The sequence below is a fragment of the Schistocerca serialis genome, chromosome 4, assembly GCF_023864345.2.
Source record: "Schistocerca serialis cubense isolate TAMUIC-IGC-003099 chromosome 4, iqSchSeri2.2, whole genome shotgun sequence".
Taxonomy (NCBI): domain Eukaryota; kingdom Metazoa; phylum Arthropoda; class Insecta; order Orthoptera; family Acrididae; genus Schistocerca; species Schistocerca serialis.
This window is the reverse complement of record NC_064641.1, coordinates 236,120,499-236,136,503: the sequence shown is the minus strand read 5'-3', so window position 1 is coordinate 236,136,503 and position 16,005 is coordinate 236,120,499. Positions and strand designations below refer to the sequence as shown.

Below are 16,005 nucleotides of genomic sequence, written 5' to 3'. Positions count from 1 at the left end.
GATGAATCAGAAATACAAAGTTTCTTCCATTTTATACTGTTTTGTAGCATTGTCCCTAAGCATTTGAAATGAAGTGCAGGGTTCAGAAATTTACCTGTATATGACCATTATTTTGCATTTATCCATTTTTAAAGATAGCTGTCATTCAGTATATAAAGTAGAATTACTGTAGAGGTTATTATCTATGTTCATACAATAATTCAATTGTGATGTTTCTCTGTAGACGACATAACTATCAGTGAATGTTCGTAGTATGCTGCTGATCCTGTCTGATAAAGTGATGGTGTGTGTTGAATATAGTAGTGTTCCTATACACTTCTTGTAGGCATTCTGGATGTTAAGTTTATTTCTGTTGAACATTTGTTGTCTACGATAATATTTTAGATTCTATTAGTCTAGCATTCTTCCAATTAATCGCTTACTTCAGAAGAACCGTTGTGTAATTTTATCTTGATTAGCATTCAGCAGTGTAGAACAGTGTTGTACATCTTATAGAAATCGGGAAAAACAGAATGTAACAAACATTTTCCATCCAGCACCCGAAGTGGGCACCTAGATCCATGAATATCATTTTGAATCCTTAAAATGCAATGTTATTATGACTAAGTGTAGTATTTATTTACACACTGCTTTAAAAAGAAAATAAAGAAATATTTGGTTTGTAAAATAATAGGTGTCAGTTACACATTTTACTATATTTTTATGTTATTCTTTACTTCACTTCAGTGTATAATTTTATTTAATATTGTCCTTAATAAAATTAAAACATTCAACTTTCAATAACATTTTATTTGTACTTGAAGATTTAATAAAAATGTATTATGGTGGAAAACTTTTTATGGAGCTGCAGTGGGGGTACAATGTAGTCAGCAGGGACAATGTAGCTGTGTAGCTATATGTGGGTTTGTGTGTGTTCTCTCAGTTAGTTCTGGAGGAGGAGGTCTTCCAAATGCTAAACAACATTTTCAGTCTTGCATGTGGTCTTGTCGAATATGGTGATACCTTAGCTATAGGGTAAAATTATTTAAAAATGTTGCTGTGATTGATTAGTTTTCAGAAATAAGCAAATATTTATTATGTCGCCTTTGTTTTGCAGAGCTCTCTAAGAATTGTTGATATTCCTGGGCATGAAAGACTCAGGGCAAAATTCTTTGAACAGTATAAGCCAATAGCAAGGGGAATTGTGTTTGTCATTGATTCTGTGACATTCCAGAAAGACATTAGAGATGTTGCTGAGTAAGTAATGACCCACATTCATATTATACTGCGGTAGCTTTGATGCTGCCTTTAAGTATTAACTACAAATTGACGCGTAATTGCACGTTTTTCCAGTTGAAAGTGAATGCTGATTAATTTTTCAGTTTTTTTTTTTTTTTTTTTTTTTTTTTTTTTTTTTTTTTTTTTTTTTCCTCCAGTGTTTACTTATCATTTCACCGGCCATATTTTTTATGGGAGTTGTTCCTGCTTATAATAGACATTTCATTGAACTACTAATGTACTTATAGTGGCAATGTGTGTAATGAAACTTTATTGAATATTAATCAGCATAATAATATTACAATGTTGTGGAGTGTACCAGAGAGTTCTGTTGGCCAATTGGACAGATATATGCAACATTTATGTAATTGGCAGCAAAGGAAATAGTGCTATGGCTTAGTCATACATTCTCAGGGTTGCATACATTCTGTCATTTCACTGAGGTGTGATGGAGGTATACCTCTGTGAACATGTACTGTAACGTGTCTATGGAAGTAGATACTGCTTAATGAAGATCACTAATGCATGCTAGGGCAGTGATGTTCAAACCTATAATACCCAATTAGAATGCTGGTTGCAGAAGAAATTTTCAGCACCAGTACAAGCCATACCAGAAGTTGTGCATTAACCCTCAAACTTCTTCACAGTGTCACATGAAGTAAGGGTATCTAACACTGGCAATGATGATCCATCTGTCAGATCAGGACATTAACTTTATTATCTTCCTTGGTGTTATTTGAGAGCTGTGGGTCATGTTGTGGTATCATGTCTCATTGTCTCCCTTCTGTTGCCACCACTACTGCCAGCACAAAAATCAACACTAAAATTCCACATGACCACATCAGAGGGACCTAGATTCAGCACTTACCATGCAACATTCCCAGATAATAAAAGGAAAGTGCCAGTCCAAGGATAGAAAGGAATGATTTATAATTAGGCAGTTGAATCTACTACATGGGATCTTCTAGCCAACAGTGGCATGTGGCTTGATCTTAAGTTAGATATTGATGTGGGAGAGTACTTGTTGAATATTCTGTCAGGTACAGTGTTTAACATGACAAGATCAGGGTGTTGTATCACAATGATCACAGATATCATTCATGTAATTCTTTTAGAATGTATTGCAAAATAATTTATAAACATTTATGTTGAAGTACTTTTAGTTGTATTCTGCTTACATCTGAAAACTATCAGGCAACCTTTTACAACAGAATACTGATGGTTTTTCAGTCACTGCATATTTATTGAACTCAACTGATGAATGCAAGTAGCAGTTGTGAATGCTTATGAAATGTCAAGAAAATATAGAAGAGCTACAACAAGAGAGAAGTCACTTATTTTGATACCTCTCTATCATTTTTGGATAACAATTTTTAGTTTTTAGAACTGCCAGAGGAGAAATTTTCACTGTGCAGCAGCCTGGCTTTTGGCACTTTATTCAAAAATATTTCATCATTCTTTTGTGTCCTCATGAAAGTATGACACCTTCTGCTTTTGACACCCTTTCCATTATTTCTTCTTCTTCTTCCTCCTCCTCCTCCTCCTCCTCCTCCTCCTATTCTTCATACTTTAATGTATAATTTTTTATTCTCTAAAGTAGATCCACATGAATTCCTGGAGTAATTTAATCTGAGAACTGAAGCATATGATCATTGTTTCATGAAATTTATTTTAGCAACCATAAGACACTTTTATGTTGATTCAGATAATTTTGACCCCAGCAAAAATTTAAAAAAGAAAGCCAAGGGCTAGCCATGCACATTTTTAAAAAATGCCAGCTCTGTATTTTGATTGGCACCTTCCATTTAAGAAGAATGCAGTGTACCAAAGCACAATCTGTTTGGAAGCTACAAAGTGATGCGTGAACATTTCCTTTTTTTTTTTTAGTTGTGAACTCGAACAGAATATTGTACAGTTTGTATTTGTTATCACAAGAAAAGAATGTTATTTCCTTCATATCTCTCCTGTCATGCCAATATAGGTAAATCAGTTATATACATGGTGTCCCATTAATCTTGATCACCCTAAATAATTGTTTGTCCAGATGCAAATTACAAAATGTTTCAAGCAAATGTTCTTTAGCTGTCAGGGGGACATCAATCAGCATGATTGCCTTCATTGCAGCTTTGTTTTTTACAAAGATGTGAACAGCGGTATGACTCTTTTTAAATTACACCTTCTATTTTTTATTCAGTAATTCATTTCCTCTCCTAAACACCTATTCAAAAATGTATCACAATGTACCATTCACCGAAACACAACATTATTAATTACACAACACAACATTGACTTCGAACCCAGGATCACAAACTCGTCCACTTGCTGGAATTGCAGAAAACAAATGAAAACCAAGTAAAAACATAACACAAAATTTACTTTGACTCTCCTGAACCATTGCCCAGGAGTAGAACATTCAAAGGTGCTCAAAGTGGTGACCCTGGACACCGATACACTGGTGCACTCATTGAATGAAAGAATTATTTACTGCTTCCAGTGTTGCCTGCTGAAAAGAATTACAAGCAAGCACGTTACATTCCTGCATGTGCTCTAGAGTTGTTGAAATATCGCAATAGACAATGTCTTTAATGTATCCCCAAAGAAAAAACCCCAGAGGATTTAAATCAGGAGACCTAGCAGGCCAAGTAACTGTTCCTTCTCGATCAATCCATCTGGCAGGATACCTTTGGTTCAGAACAAGATGTGCACGCAAGGCATTATGTGCTGGACATCCATCATGTTGATACAACATAAACATTCTGGTCCTTAGCGGCACTTCATCCAGCAGAGGAGGAAGAATTCATCTGAGGAAGTCGGCATACACTGTGCCTTTTAGACTACCATTGATGAAATAAGGGCCAATAATTGTAGTACCAAGCATCCCACAGCAGACGTTTACTCTCCATTGACACTGATGTTCCACCTGTCCAAGCCATCATGGGTTGTCGCTGGACCAATAATGCGTGTTCCTTGTATTTACCTGTCCTTTGTTGGAGAAGGAACATTCATCGGTAAATAGAACATTGGAGAAGAAGTTTGAGCTAGCAAGGATTTGCTGCTATGCCCACTGACAGAACTATACACGATTCTGGAAATTATTCCCATGCAATTGTTGTAGGTGTACATGGTAAGGATGGAACTGATGACATTAAGAATATGATGTGCAATGGTTTTAGGAATGCCAATCACGTGTTCAAGCTGTCGTGTGCTCGCATGTGGATTCATAGCAACAGAAGCGAGAACAGTAACTTAGGCAGCTTTGCCTGTGCGAGTGCTACGACAATTGTGTTGTCATGGGTTGAAACTTCTTGTTTCCTGAAGCATCGCAACAAGACAAGAAAACATCCATTGGGAAGGTGGGTTCTTGTCAGGATATCGCTCTCTGTACAGTTCCACTGTGTGCATAGCATTTCACCTACCTTCAACAGCAACAATAAAAGAAACATTATGTCAATGCAGTTTGTAAGGACGACAGCCTTTACTGTATGCCTACTCTACACAACAGTATTTAAAAGGACTAAGCTACTGTACTAAATGTACCCATACATAAGAAAGCAGTATTGAAACTACTGTTCTGCTAACTTACATTCCCCATAGATGAGTAGCATTTCTACCTTCTCTTCGCTAGTGTACATTCTACTCGCACAACTCTTCAACTGATGATGGTTGATGGATTGACAGGTGTACTTCCTACTTACATTCAGTGAATGGTACCCTGTGATACATTTTTGAATAAGTCTTAAGGAGAGGAAATGAATTACTGAATAAAAAATACAGGGAGCCATTAAAAGTCCACCGCTGTTCATATCTTCGTGAAAAAAAAAAAAAAGCTACATTGAAGTAGAGATGGGTCGTTAGCAAACTAACAGGTCCAAGGGAACGGTTCACCGAGATGAACAGAACAAACAAGGAATGAATTCTAAGGAACAGTCTTTCATGGTTCACTTCGGTCACGGCTTTCCACTTATAGTTCCCGGGAACGGGAACCAGCCAGTCTCATTCCTGCAACGGCACATCAACCGGTCTAGTTCCAGCCTCGGTCCTGTTCCCACATGTCTTGGTCCTGGTTGTGGTTTTCTACTTATAGTTCCCGGGAACGGGAAACGGGGGGAGGGAGGGAGGCAAGTCACCCTCTTCGCGCCTTCCATTTTCAGTCACCTATGCTACTAATTTTCAATTTTTCATAAGAACCATGTACCAAGCACAATGAACAGTGAAAGAGTAAAAAGGAATGGTTCCCAAAAAAGAGCGATCACCAGTGAACTAGTTACCTAGTGTGAACGACTTTGTCCATCTCCACAACGAAGGCAATCATGCTGATTGCTGTCCCCCTGATGGCTAAGGAACATTTGCTTGAAACATTTTGTAATTTGCATCTGGACAAACAGTTATTTAGGGTGCTCAAGATAAATGGGACACCCTGTATATTTACATTCTGTACTGGCTGATAATTAGGTTCTCGTAATCTAAGAATAATTGCTGTGAGTTTCTTGCTTACGCAGTTGGTTGCCATCTGCCATATTTTTCCTAATTGAACAAGTAAAATAGTTGTGAATTATAAGTGGCTATTTAGTGCTTGCCTATTGGGCATACATTTTGCTTAAATAGCTTATTTGTAGCATGCTTTCCTGATGCCTGCCCCACTATTCAGGCTGGTTGTGCATTTACAGAATTTCTTTTACTGTTCAAAATACACTCCACTGTAGCATATAAATAAGCTTCTGATTCTGCTACAAGAATTGATATACTTAATTGTAAGAAATGATAAATCATGTATGTAAACACAGATTTATTGACAGTTACATCAGCCAAATTTAAACTTGATGACTGCCTACAACGAACTTCACTGAAAGTACTACATGATTCACAGTTTTAGTGGCTTTTATTTTTACATGTAATAAAAGCATAATCATAGTGCTCTTTGCATATTATTTGGAGGCCTTGTAGATATAGCTCAGCAGCCACCCAAAACTATGATGCATTGCCCATTGTCTAGTGTACTCGTAGCTCACCCAATTGGTTGCATAATGTCCCCTCTCCAGTATCCAGGAGCCTCTGAATCACATGCAAAATCACAAGTACCCTTCTTCTACCATACTTAAATACTAGTATATTACATCAAACCACACTTGATTAGGTTGGACTACAGTTAATTATTATACTTAGCTTTCAACACCATCCCAGAATCAACTAGTACCTAGATATTAGTGCTATATTTTCTTTTGGTTTACTGGGATTATATATTTTCCACTTAATCATTCATCTCCCTGTCTACTGTAACCCTTTTTTTTGTGCTGTGTATGATTTGCAGGGAGACAGTATGGCAGGCTAATACTGTTAAGAGACTAAAAGAAAAAGGAAAAAAAACCAATTTCTAATTTTCAGGACTGTTTGTTCATCATGGAGAAAATGGGGATAGGTTTCAGAAGGTTGGGAAGATGGAGCAGATCACCCAGATCCCCAGATGATGGAGACCTATCTGATGTGAGGACAAAAGGAGACAAAGATGAAAGAGGAGGCATCAGAGAGACATTTAGAAACTTGTTCACAAAGTCCAAGGAAAAATTAATTTTGAAACAATGTGCTTTTTTTATTCGTCTATTCTGATTATCTGGATAACCAATTTTGTGAATTTTTTGAGTGATAACAATGTTCCACCCTGACTGTCATTGGCTGGATTAAAAGACACTGCCTGAAAAAAAAAAGGGAAGCACCCAGAAGGGAAGAACAACATGAAATTAAACTTTGAATTGAGAGGCTACATCATGTTATTTCAGTGGTAACAAAGTAGTCAAATTTACAAAGAACTAGGCAGTAAGAACTCACTTCCAATATGACAGCACATTCCCTCTTGTCTGGATGGATGCACTGAATTGGTTCAGAAGGGTGTCGTAAAACTGTTGTAGCCCCTCTTGAGGCAAGCTGGCCCACAACTGCTGTAAGTGGTCCTGGGGTATCCTGTATATTGGCACTGGGAAAGAGTTGATGTCTGAGCTGGCACAACACATTCTGTCAGGGACAGATATGGGGTCCTTGTTGGCCATGGGAGTACCTCAACATCATTCAGGCAGTTCATAGCAACATGTGTAATGTGTGTACAGACATTGTCCTGTTGAGAAATGGCACTACAATACTGTCACCAGAGAGGTAACACAGGAGGATGCAGTATGTCCGTTATATACAATTGTGCTTTCAGAGTTCCTTTAATCACTACTAGCTGTGCCGGAAGTCATACCCGATGGCTCCTGATACCAAGGTGCCAGGGGTAACACCGCTGTGCCTGTCCAAAACATTAGAAGAATGGGACCACTCTCCAAGTCACTGCCATAATCACTGACGATGGTCATCAGTTGTGATGTCCCCCTGTGGATCTGGGGGTTAGAATAGGCCTGAGGTATTCCTGCCTGTCATACGAGGCGACTAAAAGGAGTCTCTCATGTTTTGGCCTTTATGTGATGGTACACTGTCGGGTTTGTCCTTCATCTTTCCAAATTTTCCCGAAGAGTGAGCCAATTGGGGAAGTGCACCTTACATGGTGCAGTGTGTCCATTGTGCATTGAGATCTTTAGCCCACTTTCTTGTCATTGCTCATGACGACATGTGTGGTAGTTAGATTAGATTAGTACTTGTTCCATAGATCATGAATACGACACATTGTAATGATGTGGAACATGCCAAGTTAATAAAAGGTGTCTATACAAGATATTACGTGACCCTTTTTTTTTTTTTTGTAGGGGTTGGGGAAATTATCCACTTACTGTATCCAAAAATTCATCTAATGAGTAGAAGGAGTTGCCATTAAGAGGATATCTGTCAAGACTTTTGATGCTATTAGGTAAGTGACCAAAGACTTTCGTGGCAGCCCCTTCTGAGCCAAAGTTAGATTTAACCTTGAGTAGTGAAGATCATCCTTTCTCCTAGTGTAGTAGCCATGTACACTGCTATTATTTTTGAATTCGTTCGGATTGTTAATAACAAATTTCATAAGTGAATATATTTATTGTGAGGCTACAGTGAAGACCTCTAGCTCTTTAAATAAGTGTCTGCAGGATGATCTCGGGTGAGCTCCAGCAATTATTCTGATTTCACACTGTTGTGCAATCAACACTCTTTTACTCAATGATGAGTTACCCCAGAATATGATGCCTTACGAAAGCAGAGAATGAAAATAGGCGTGGTAAGCTAATTTACTGAGATTTATATCGCGAAAATTTGCAGTGACTCTTAATAGGATAAGTAGCTGAACTCAAACATTTCAGCAGATCTTCAGTGTGTTTTTTTCCAGTTCAACCCCTCATCAATGCATACACCTAGAAATCTTGAATATTCTACCTTAGCAACAAATTTCTGATCGAAGTTTATATTTATTAGTGGTGTCATTCCATTTACTGTGTGGAACTGTATATACTATGCTTTGTCAAAGTTTAATGAGAGCCCATTTGCAGAAAACCACTTAATGATTTTCTGAAAAACATCGTTTACAATTTCACCAGTTAATTCTTGTCTGTTGGGTGTGATAGCTATACTTGTATCATTGGCAAAAAGTACCAGCTTTGCGTCTTTGTGAATATAGAATGGCAAGTCATTAATATACTGGGTGATCAAAAAGTCAGTATAAATTTGAAAACTTAATAAACCACGGAATATTGTACCCCTCTATCTACATTATTCCGTGATTTATTCAGTTTTCAAATTTATACTGACTTTTTGATCACCCGGTATATTAAGAACAGCAGAGGACCCAAGACCGAACCTTGCGGCACCCCATTCTTGATTGTTCCCCAGTTTGAGAAATCACCAGTTTTTTGCATATTATGTGAACTGCTTATTTCAACTTTCTGCACTCTTCCAGTTAGGTATGATTTAAACCGTTTGAGCGCTGTCCCATTCATACCACAGTACTTGAGCTTATCTAGAAGTATTCCGTGATTTACACAATCAAAAGCCTTTGAGAGACCACAAAAAATCCCAACGGTTGACTTCCGATTACTCAGAGCATTTAATATTTCATTAGTGAAGGTATATATAGCATTCTCCGTTGAAAAACTCTTCTTTAAACCAAACTGACATTTTGTTAAAACTTTATTTTTACAAAGGTGTGAAGCTACTCTGCAATACATTACTTTTTCAAGAATTTTGGATAAGGCAGTCAGAAGAGAGATTGGGCGGTGGTTATTGACATCAGACGTATCCCTTTTTTTATGCAGTGGTTTAACAGTGGCATACTTCAGTCTATCTGGGAAAATACCCCGCTTCAGAGAGCTATTACATATGTGGCTAAGAATCCCACGTATCTCTTGGGAACAAGCTTTTATTATCCTGCTGGAAATGCCATCAATTCCATGTGAGCTTTCATTCTTGAGAGAGTTTATTATCTTCCTAATTTCAGAAGGAGAGTGTTGTGACTCTCCGATCTTCCAAAGTGCCGCTGTGCAGTTATGCACGTCCTCTACATGCGGCGCTGTCTGCCAGCCATGCAGCAGCCACGCCACCTAAGCGGCCAGCCAGCCAGTGGCCACTAGACTTGGACTCAGTGCTGATTTGAATGTTACTGTGTACACATGTCTTACTTTGTCTACTTGCTCTGTGACTTACATGTGTTGTGTCGTTTTTGAAATATATGTGTTCAACTTGACGTTATAACAATTGGCGACAAGGTAGTGGATTTTTCCTTTTCATCATTGACCCACAGGTTTCCATGGCTACTTTAGAGCAACTATTGCAAGGTCTCATTGAACAGCAAACGCTTCTCACATCGGCGATTCGCGATTTCGTCTTGGCATCGTTGTCTATACCTCCTTTTCCTCCTTACGACAAGACGACGGAAGACTGGTCTGATTACGAAAAACGTCTTCGACAGCTCTTCTTGGCATTTCATGTCACGGACGAACAAACATGTAAGTCTCTGTTCGTTTCATGGATTTCATCTCAAATGTATATGTTGTTGTCGCAATGGCTCCTTTGAAAGACTCTGCGTCTTTGTCCTTTGCTGACATGTGCTCACTTCTGTCCATATATTTTCAAAAGGGTACGCATGTGGTAGCCTCTCGTGTTGCCTTTTATCGCTGTCAAAAACAACCGAATCAATCTTATCATGCTTGGGCTGCTGAACTTCACTTCCTCAGTAGAAAGTGTCAATTTGTTACTGAAGTTCACAAAGAATCCGACGCCGATTCCATGGTACGGGATGCTATTATCCAGTCGGCACCCGACAAAGAAGTTAGGCAACGTGCCCTTCAGTTGGCAAATCCAACTCTAGATGAAGTTCTATCCATCGCGCAGTCGTTTGAAATTTCTTGCGCCGCTGGAGCACAAATAGAGGTGTGGGATGACGTCAGGGAAATACAACCTCTGTGCGCTGTTGACGATGCGTGCGGCGTGTCCCCGCGAGCCGACTTGGCCGCAGTACGCTCCCAAGTGCAGCCTCGGCATAACCGTAAACAAACCTCTAAGAAACTGCAGCAAAACCCCCGGCAACTTCCTTCATGTCTGCGGTGTTTTTCGAAACATTCATGGGAGGATTGTCCCCAACAATGGGCCGTGTGTCACAATTGCAAAAAGAAGGGTCATGTGTCATCCGTTTGTAAATCCGACCACATACCTGATGTTTATGACCGTGACGCTGATTCTGCTTCTGTGTTGTCTGTCAATGGTACTTCTTCCCTTTCAAGGAAGTCTGCTGCCACATCATCAATTCTCAGACGTATCTTCAGTTGGGTTCTCCAATCCTATCACCTGTCACTCGACAATTACGGATGTACAATAAACAGAAGATTTCTCTCTTGGGACAATTTAATGCTGACGGATCTTACAAATCTGTCATTCGCACTGTTACCATATTTGTGGTCGACCATAGTAACGCGGAAAATCTTTTTGGTTTCGATGCCTTTCGCGTTTTTGGGTTCTCCATAGCTGACTCTGTCAATATCGTCTCTGATGCCATTCCTTATGCTCAATTATGAGAAGATTCATTTCTGGCAGACGGCTCAACATGCGAATGCTGATGCACTGTCTCGCCTTCCCGTGGGTCCTGATCTGGCATTCAATAGGGACGAACTTTTGCGTTTCCACCTGGATGTTGCCGAGCAGCGGTTTGTGGATGGGTTCACATTGTATTCAGAAGAGTTGGCCAGATCGTCCGTCTGCTAAGACTTCTGATACATTGAGGAACTACTGCACTTTGTGCTACCGCCTCGCGGCTAGGGATGGTGTTATCCTCCTTTCCACCAACAATGCTTCGCCGCATTTTATGGTACCTGCGTCTTTGCGTGCTTCGGTCTTGCGCCTCCTTCACCAAGGGCACTGGGGTGTCTCTTGCACAAAATCTCTGGCGCGCCGTCATGTGTACTGGCCCGGTATCGACTCTGAAATCGCACACATGGTCACTGCCTGTGGCCCTTGTGCGTCACAGGCCACCGCCCTGAAATCATCTTTGTCACCGTGGCCTTCTCCTGAGAAGCCCTGGAAGCATATTCATGATGACTTTTTTTAGGTACTTATTGGCTACTCGTAATTGACGCCTACTCTAACTTTCCTTTCATTGTGTGTTGCACGTTGCCTACCACCACGGCAACCACAAGTGCTCTAGCTCACATTTTCTCTTTGGTAGGCATTCCCTCTACTCTTGTTACTGATAATGGTCCGCAATTTGCCTCTTCTGAATTTGCAGATTTTTGTGCTCGTCACGGCGCCATGCATGTCACGGCCCCTCCGTTCCATCCAAAATCAAACAGTGAGGGTGAATGACTGGTCCGCACATTTAAGGCTCAGATGAGGAAACTCCTGACTTCTTCTGTTGCTGATGATGCGCTTCACCAATTTGTGGCTTGTTATCGTTTCACCCCCATGGGCGACCACAGCCCAGCTGAGCTCTTACATGGCCGACAGCCCCGCACGCTACTTCATCTTCTGCGCCCTTCCACCTCACGGCTGCGGGTGCCTTCGCTTTGCCGGTTCACCGCCGGGGACCTTGTATGGGTACGGGGATATGGCAGGTGGCCAAAATGGAGTACTGGCCGCATCTTACGACACCATGACCGATGCCTGTATGAAATCCAAGCGGACACGGGTGTTGCAGTGCGTCATTTGGACCAGCTTCGGCCTCGTGTGCCGGCAATGCCTGTTCCAAATGCCGCTACACCACCTTCGGCTCTACCTGATGCTCGGGATCTTGGCATCTCTCATTACTCACAACGCAGCCTTCTCTTCATGATCTCAGTGCCAGCATAAGAACAGACACCACCAGGAGACGTGCCCATGCAGGAACCGGAGGACCATCATCTGTCGGAGCATCTCTACTCGCCTCCTTCTCCTACGGACGCTGACACATCGCCCATGTCTCCTCTTATAACAACGGACTTGCCGCAACGGGCAGATTGGTGCACGGGGCCCCAGCAGATTCGACCCCTACGTCTCCTGTCATCTTGACCCGTTGTCATTGGGGACACTTCCGTCTGTATGGGAAGCCTCCTCCTCGAGACTTCACGGCCAGCCAAACAACACCTATGGACATTAGCAATCTACGAGCCACCTCCACCAAGACCTGTGAAAAAAATTCAAAGGGGGGAAAAGTATTGTGACTTGCCGATCTTTCAAAGTGCCGCCGCGCAATTACGCGCGTCCTCTACATGCGGCACTGTCTGCCAGCCATGCAGCAGCCACGCAGCTTAAGCGGCCAGCCAGCCAGCGGCCGCTAGACTGGGACTCAGTGCTGATTTGAATGTTACCATGTACACACGTCTTATTTTGTCTACTTGCTCTGTGACTTACATGTGTTGTGTCGTTTTTGAAATGTGTGTGTTCAACTTGATATTATAACAGAGAGGTCGGTGGAATTTCAATTGTATCAAATTGTGTGGGTAAGACCTCTTCCATTAACTGCCTTGCTTCTTCTAATGAACATTTAGATCCTATTGTCTCTACAACATTTAAAAAAGGATTATTCAAAATGTTTTCGACTTCCGGCTTGTTGTTTGTCAAGTTTCCATTCGCTTTGATGGTAATGCCGTCATCCTGTACTCTTGGTTGCCCTGTCTCCCTTGTAATAATATTCCAAATTGTTTTGATTTTGTTATCAGAGGTATTAATCTCAGACATGATGCACATGCTTCTAGACTTTTTAATAACCTTTCTTAATGTAGCACAGTAGTTTTTATAATATTTGGCTGTTTCTGGGTCATTACTCTTTCTTGTTGTTAGATACAGTTCCCTTTTGTGGTTACAAGATATTTTTTATTCCTTTAGTAAGCCAAGGTTTTTTGCATGGTTTCTTATAATTAGATTTAACTACTTTATTGGGGAAACAGTTTTCACATTCTCTTACAAGTGTATCATGAAGTAAGTTATATTTTAAATTAGTGTCAGGTTCCTTGTACACCTCATCCCAGTCTAACTGCTGAAGAACTTTCCCTGAAATTTCTAATTGTTGAGCCATTAACTGAATGCACAGCTTTGGAGGATAGTTTTGAATGACTGAATGGAGCTATGTCATATATTGTAACTAGCTGAGCACCATGACCAGAAAGGCCATTCTCAACAGGACAAGAATTTATGTTTTTAAACTTATCTTAGTCTAGAAAAGTGTTATCTATCAATGTGCTGCTGTCCTTTACTACCTGAGTAGGAAAATCAATGACAGATGTCAAATTGAAAGAACCGAGCAAGACTTCCAGGTCATTCTTCCTATTACACCTTTTCAGTGCATCAACATTGAAGTCCCCACAAATAATAATTTGCTTTCCCGTATCTGACAGATAGCACAACAAGGCATCCAAGTTTTCCAGGAATAAATGAAAGTTTCCTGAAGGTGACCTATATACTGTTAAAAGTATAAAAGAGCTCTCTTTCAGTTTAAGTTGACAGGCACATGCTTCTATATGTTGCTCTAGACAAAACTTTTTTGTATCTAAGCTTTTTACACAGTGATAACTTTTGACATATGTGGCAACTCCTCCTCTCACCTTATTCTCTCTACTCATATGTGCAGCTAGTTTATAACCACTGATATTTACCTTTTCCATATCAGACAAACATAGTATATCTATTACATTATCAGATTCAATGTCATCTAAACAAGCCAGGAGCTCTTCTACTTTATTCTTCAATCCCGAAATATTTTGGTGAAAAATAGTAACATTATTTTTTACTTTACTTTTGTGAGAATCTACTTTTTCCTGTAATCCACCAATATTTTGGTTAAATATTGTGACATTATTATTTACTTTACTGTTGTGAGAATCTTGTGAGTTTTGGACCTCTTTAACACCTGCCTGCCTGAACTTCTCATTGGACACTGATATTAGTCTAAAAAAGTACATCAATGAGTACTCGTGTCCCCCCTTATGGATTTCGCCACTTCCCCATCTTCCTGTCAGTGCCCCATCATCAGACCCACGGACGCCTGCCCAGATGGGCTTTAAACAAGGCGGACTGGAAAACTTTCACATCTGCTGTCACCATTGAATCTCCCCCATACGGTAACATCGATGTGATGATTGAGCAGGCGACTACAATAATCGTTTCTGTGTCGGAAAACACGATCCCTCAATCTTTAGGGTGCCCTCTGCGAAAGGCAATCCCTTGGTGGTTGCCAGAAGTCACTGAAGCAGTTAAGGAGCATCAGCGAGCTCTACAGCGGCATAAGTGGTACCCTTCCCTGGAGCACCTCACAGCCTTTAAACGGCTCTGTGCCCGCATTCGCCAACTTATCAAATGATGGAAGCAGGAGTGTTGGGAGAGATATGTCTCGACCATTGGCTGCCATATGTCACCTTCCTAAGTCTGGGCAAAGATCAAACGTGTTTTCAGGTTCCACACTCCAACAGGTGTTCCCGGTGTTAATATAAATGGCGTGTTATCTACCGACACAAATGCAATTGTGGAGCACTTTGCTGAGCACTATTCTTGAGCCTCTACATCAGAGAATTACCATCCCGCCTTTCATACTCTCAAACGGCAGCTGGAAGGGAAAGTCCTCTCGTTCACTACATGCCACAGTGAATCCTATAACACCCCACTTACAGAGTGGGAGCTCCTCAGTGCCCTTGCACATTGCCCCGACACAGCTCCTGAGCCAGCTCCAGTCAGATCATTAAACGTCTCTCATCTGACTACAAGCGACATCTTCAACCAAATCTGGTGCGATGGCATCTTTCCACCGCAATGACAGGAGAGCACCATCATTCCGGTGCTCAAACCTGGTAAAAATCCACTTGGTATGGATAGCTGTCTGCCCATCAGCCTCACCAGCATTCTTTGTAAGCTGCTGGAATGTATGGTGTGTCAGCAGTTGGGTTGGGTCCTGGAGTCACATGGCCTGCTGGCTCCATGTCAGTGCGGCTTCCGCCAGTATCGGCCTACCAAGGATAATCTTGTTTCCCTCGAGTCTGCAATCCGAACGGCCTTTTCCGGACACCAACACCTGGTTGCCGTCTTTTTGATTTACGAAAAGCATATGACGTGACCTGGCGACATCATATCTTTGCCACATTGTACGGGTGGGGTCTCAGAGGCCCGCTCCCAATTTTTATCCAAAATTTCCTGTCACTTCATACCTACCATGTCCAAGTTGGTGCCTCCCATAGTTCCGCACATATCCAGGAGAATGGGGTCCCGCAGGGCTCTGTATTGAGTGCCTCTCTATTATTAGTGGCCATTAATGGTCTAGCAGCAGATGTAGAGCTGTCTGTCTCACCTTCTCTATATGCAGACGACTTCTGCACTTCGTACAGCTCCACCAGTACTGGTGTTGCT

The 16,005-nt window shown here is 41.0% G+C and overlaps 1 protein-coding gene across 1 annotated transcript in view; it reads left to right on the top strand.

The window, feature by feature from the left end:
- The window catches only part of LOC126473966 (signal recognition particle receptor subunit beta), a 50,163-nt gene that overhangs the window by 20,351 nt on the left and 13,807 nt on the right, over window positions 1-16,005 (top strand). Inside the window, exon 3 of the mRNA XM_050101341.1 lies at window positions 1,097-1,236. Coding sequence (XP_049957298.1) covers window positions 1,097-1,236 — 140 coding nt within the window. The remainder of the gene's footprint in view (window positions 1-1,096; window positions 1,237-16,005) is intronic.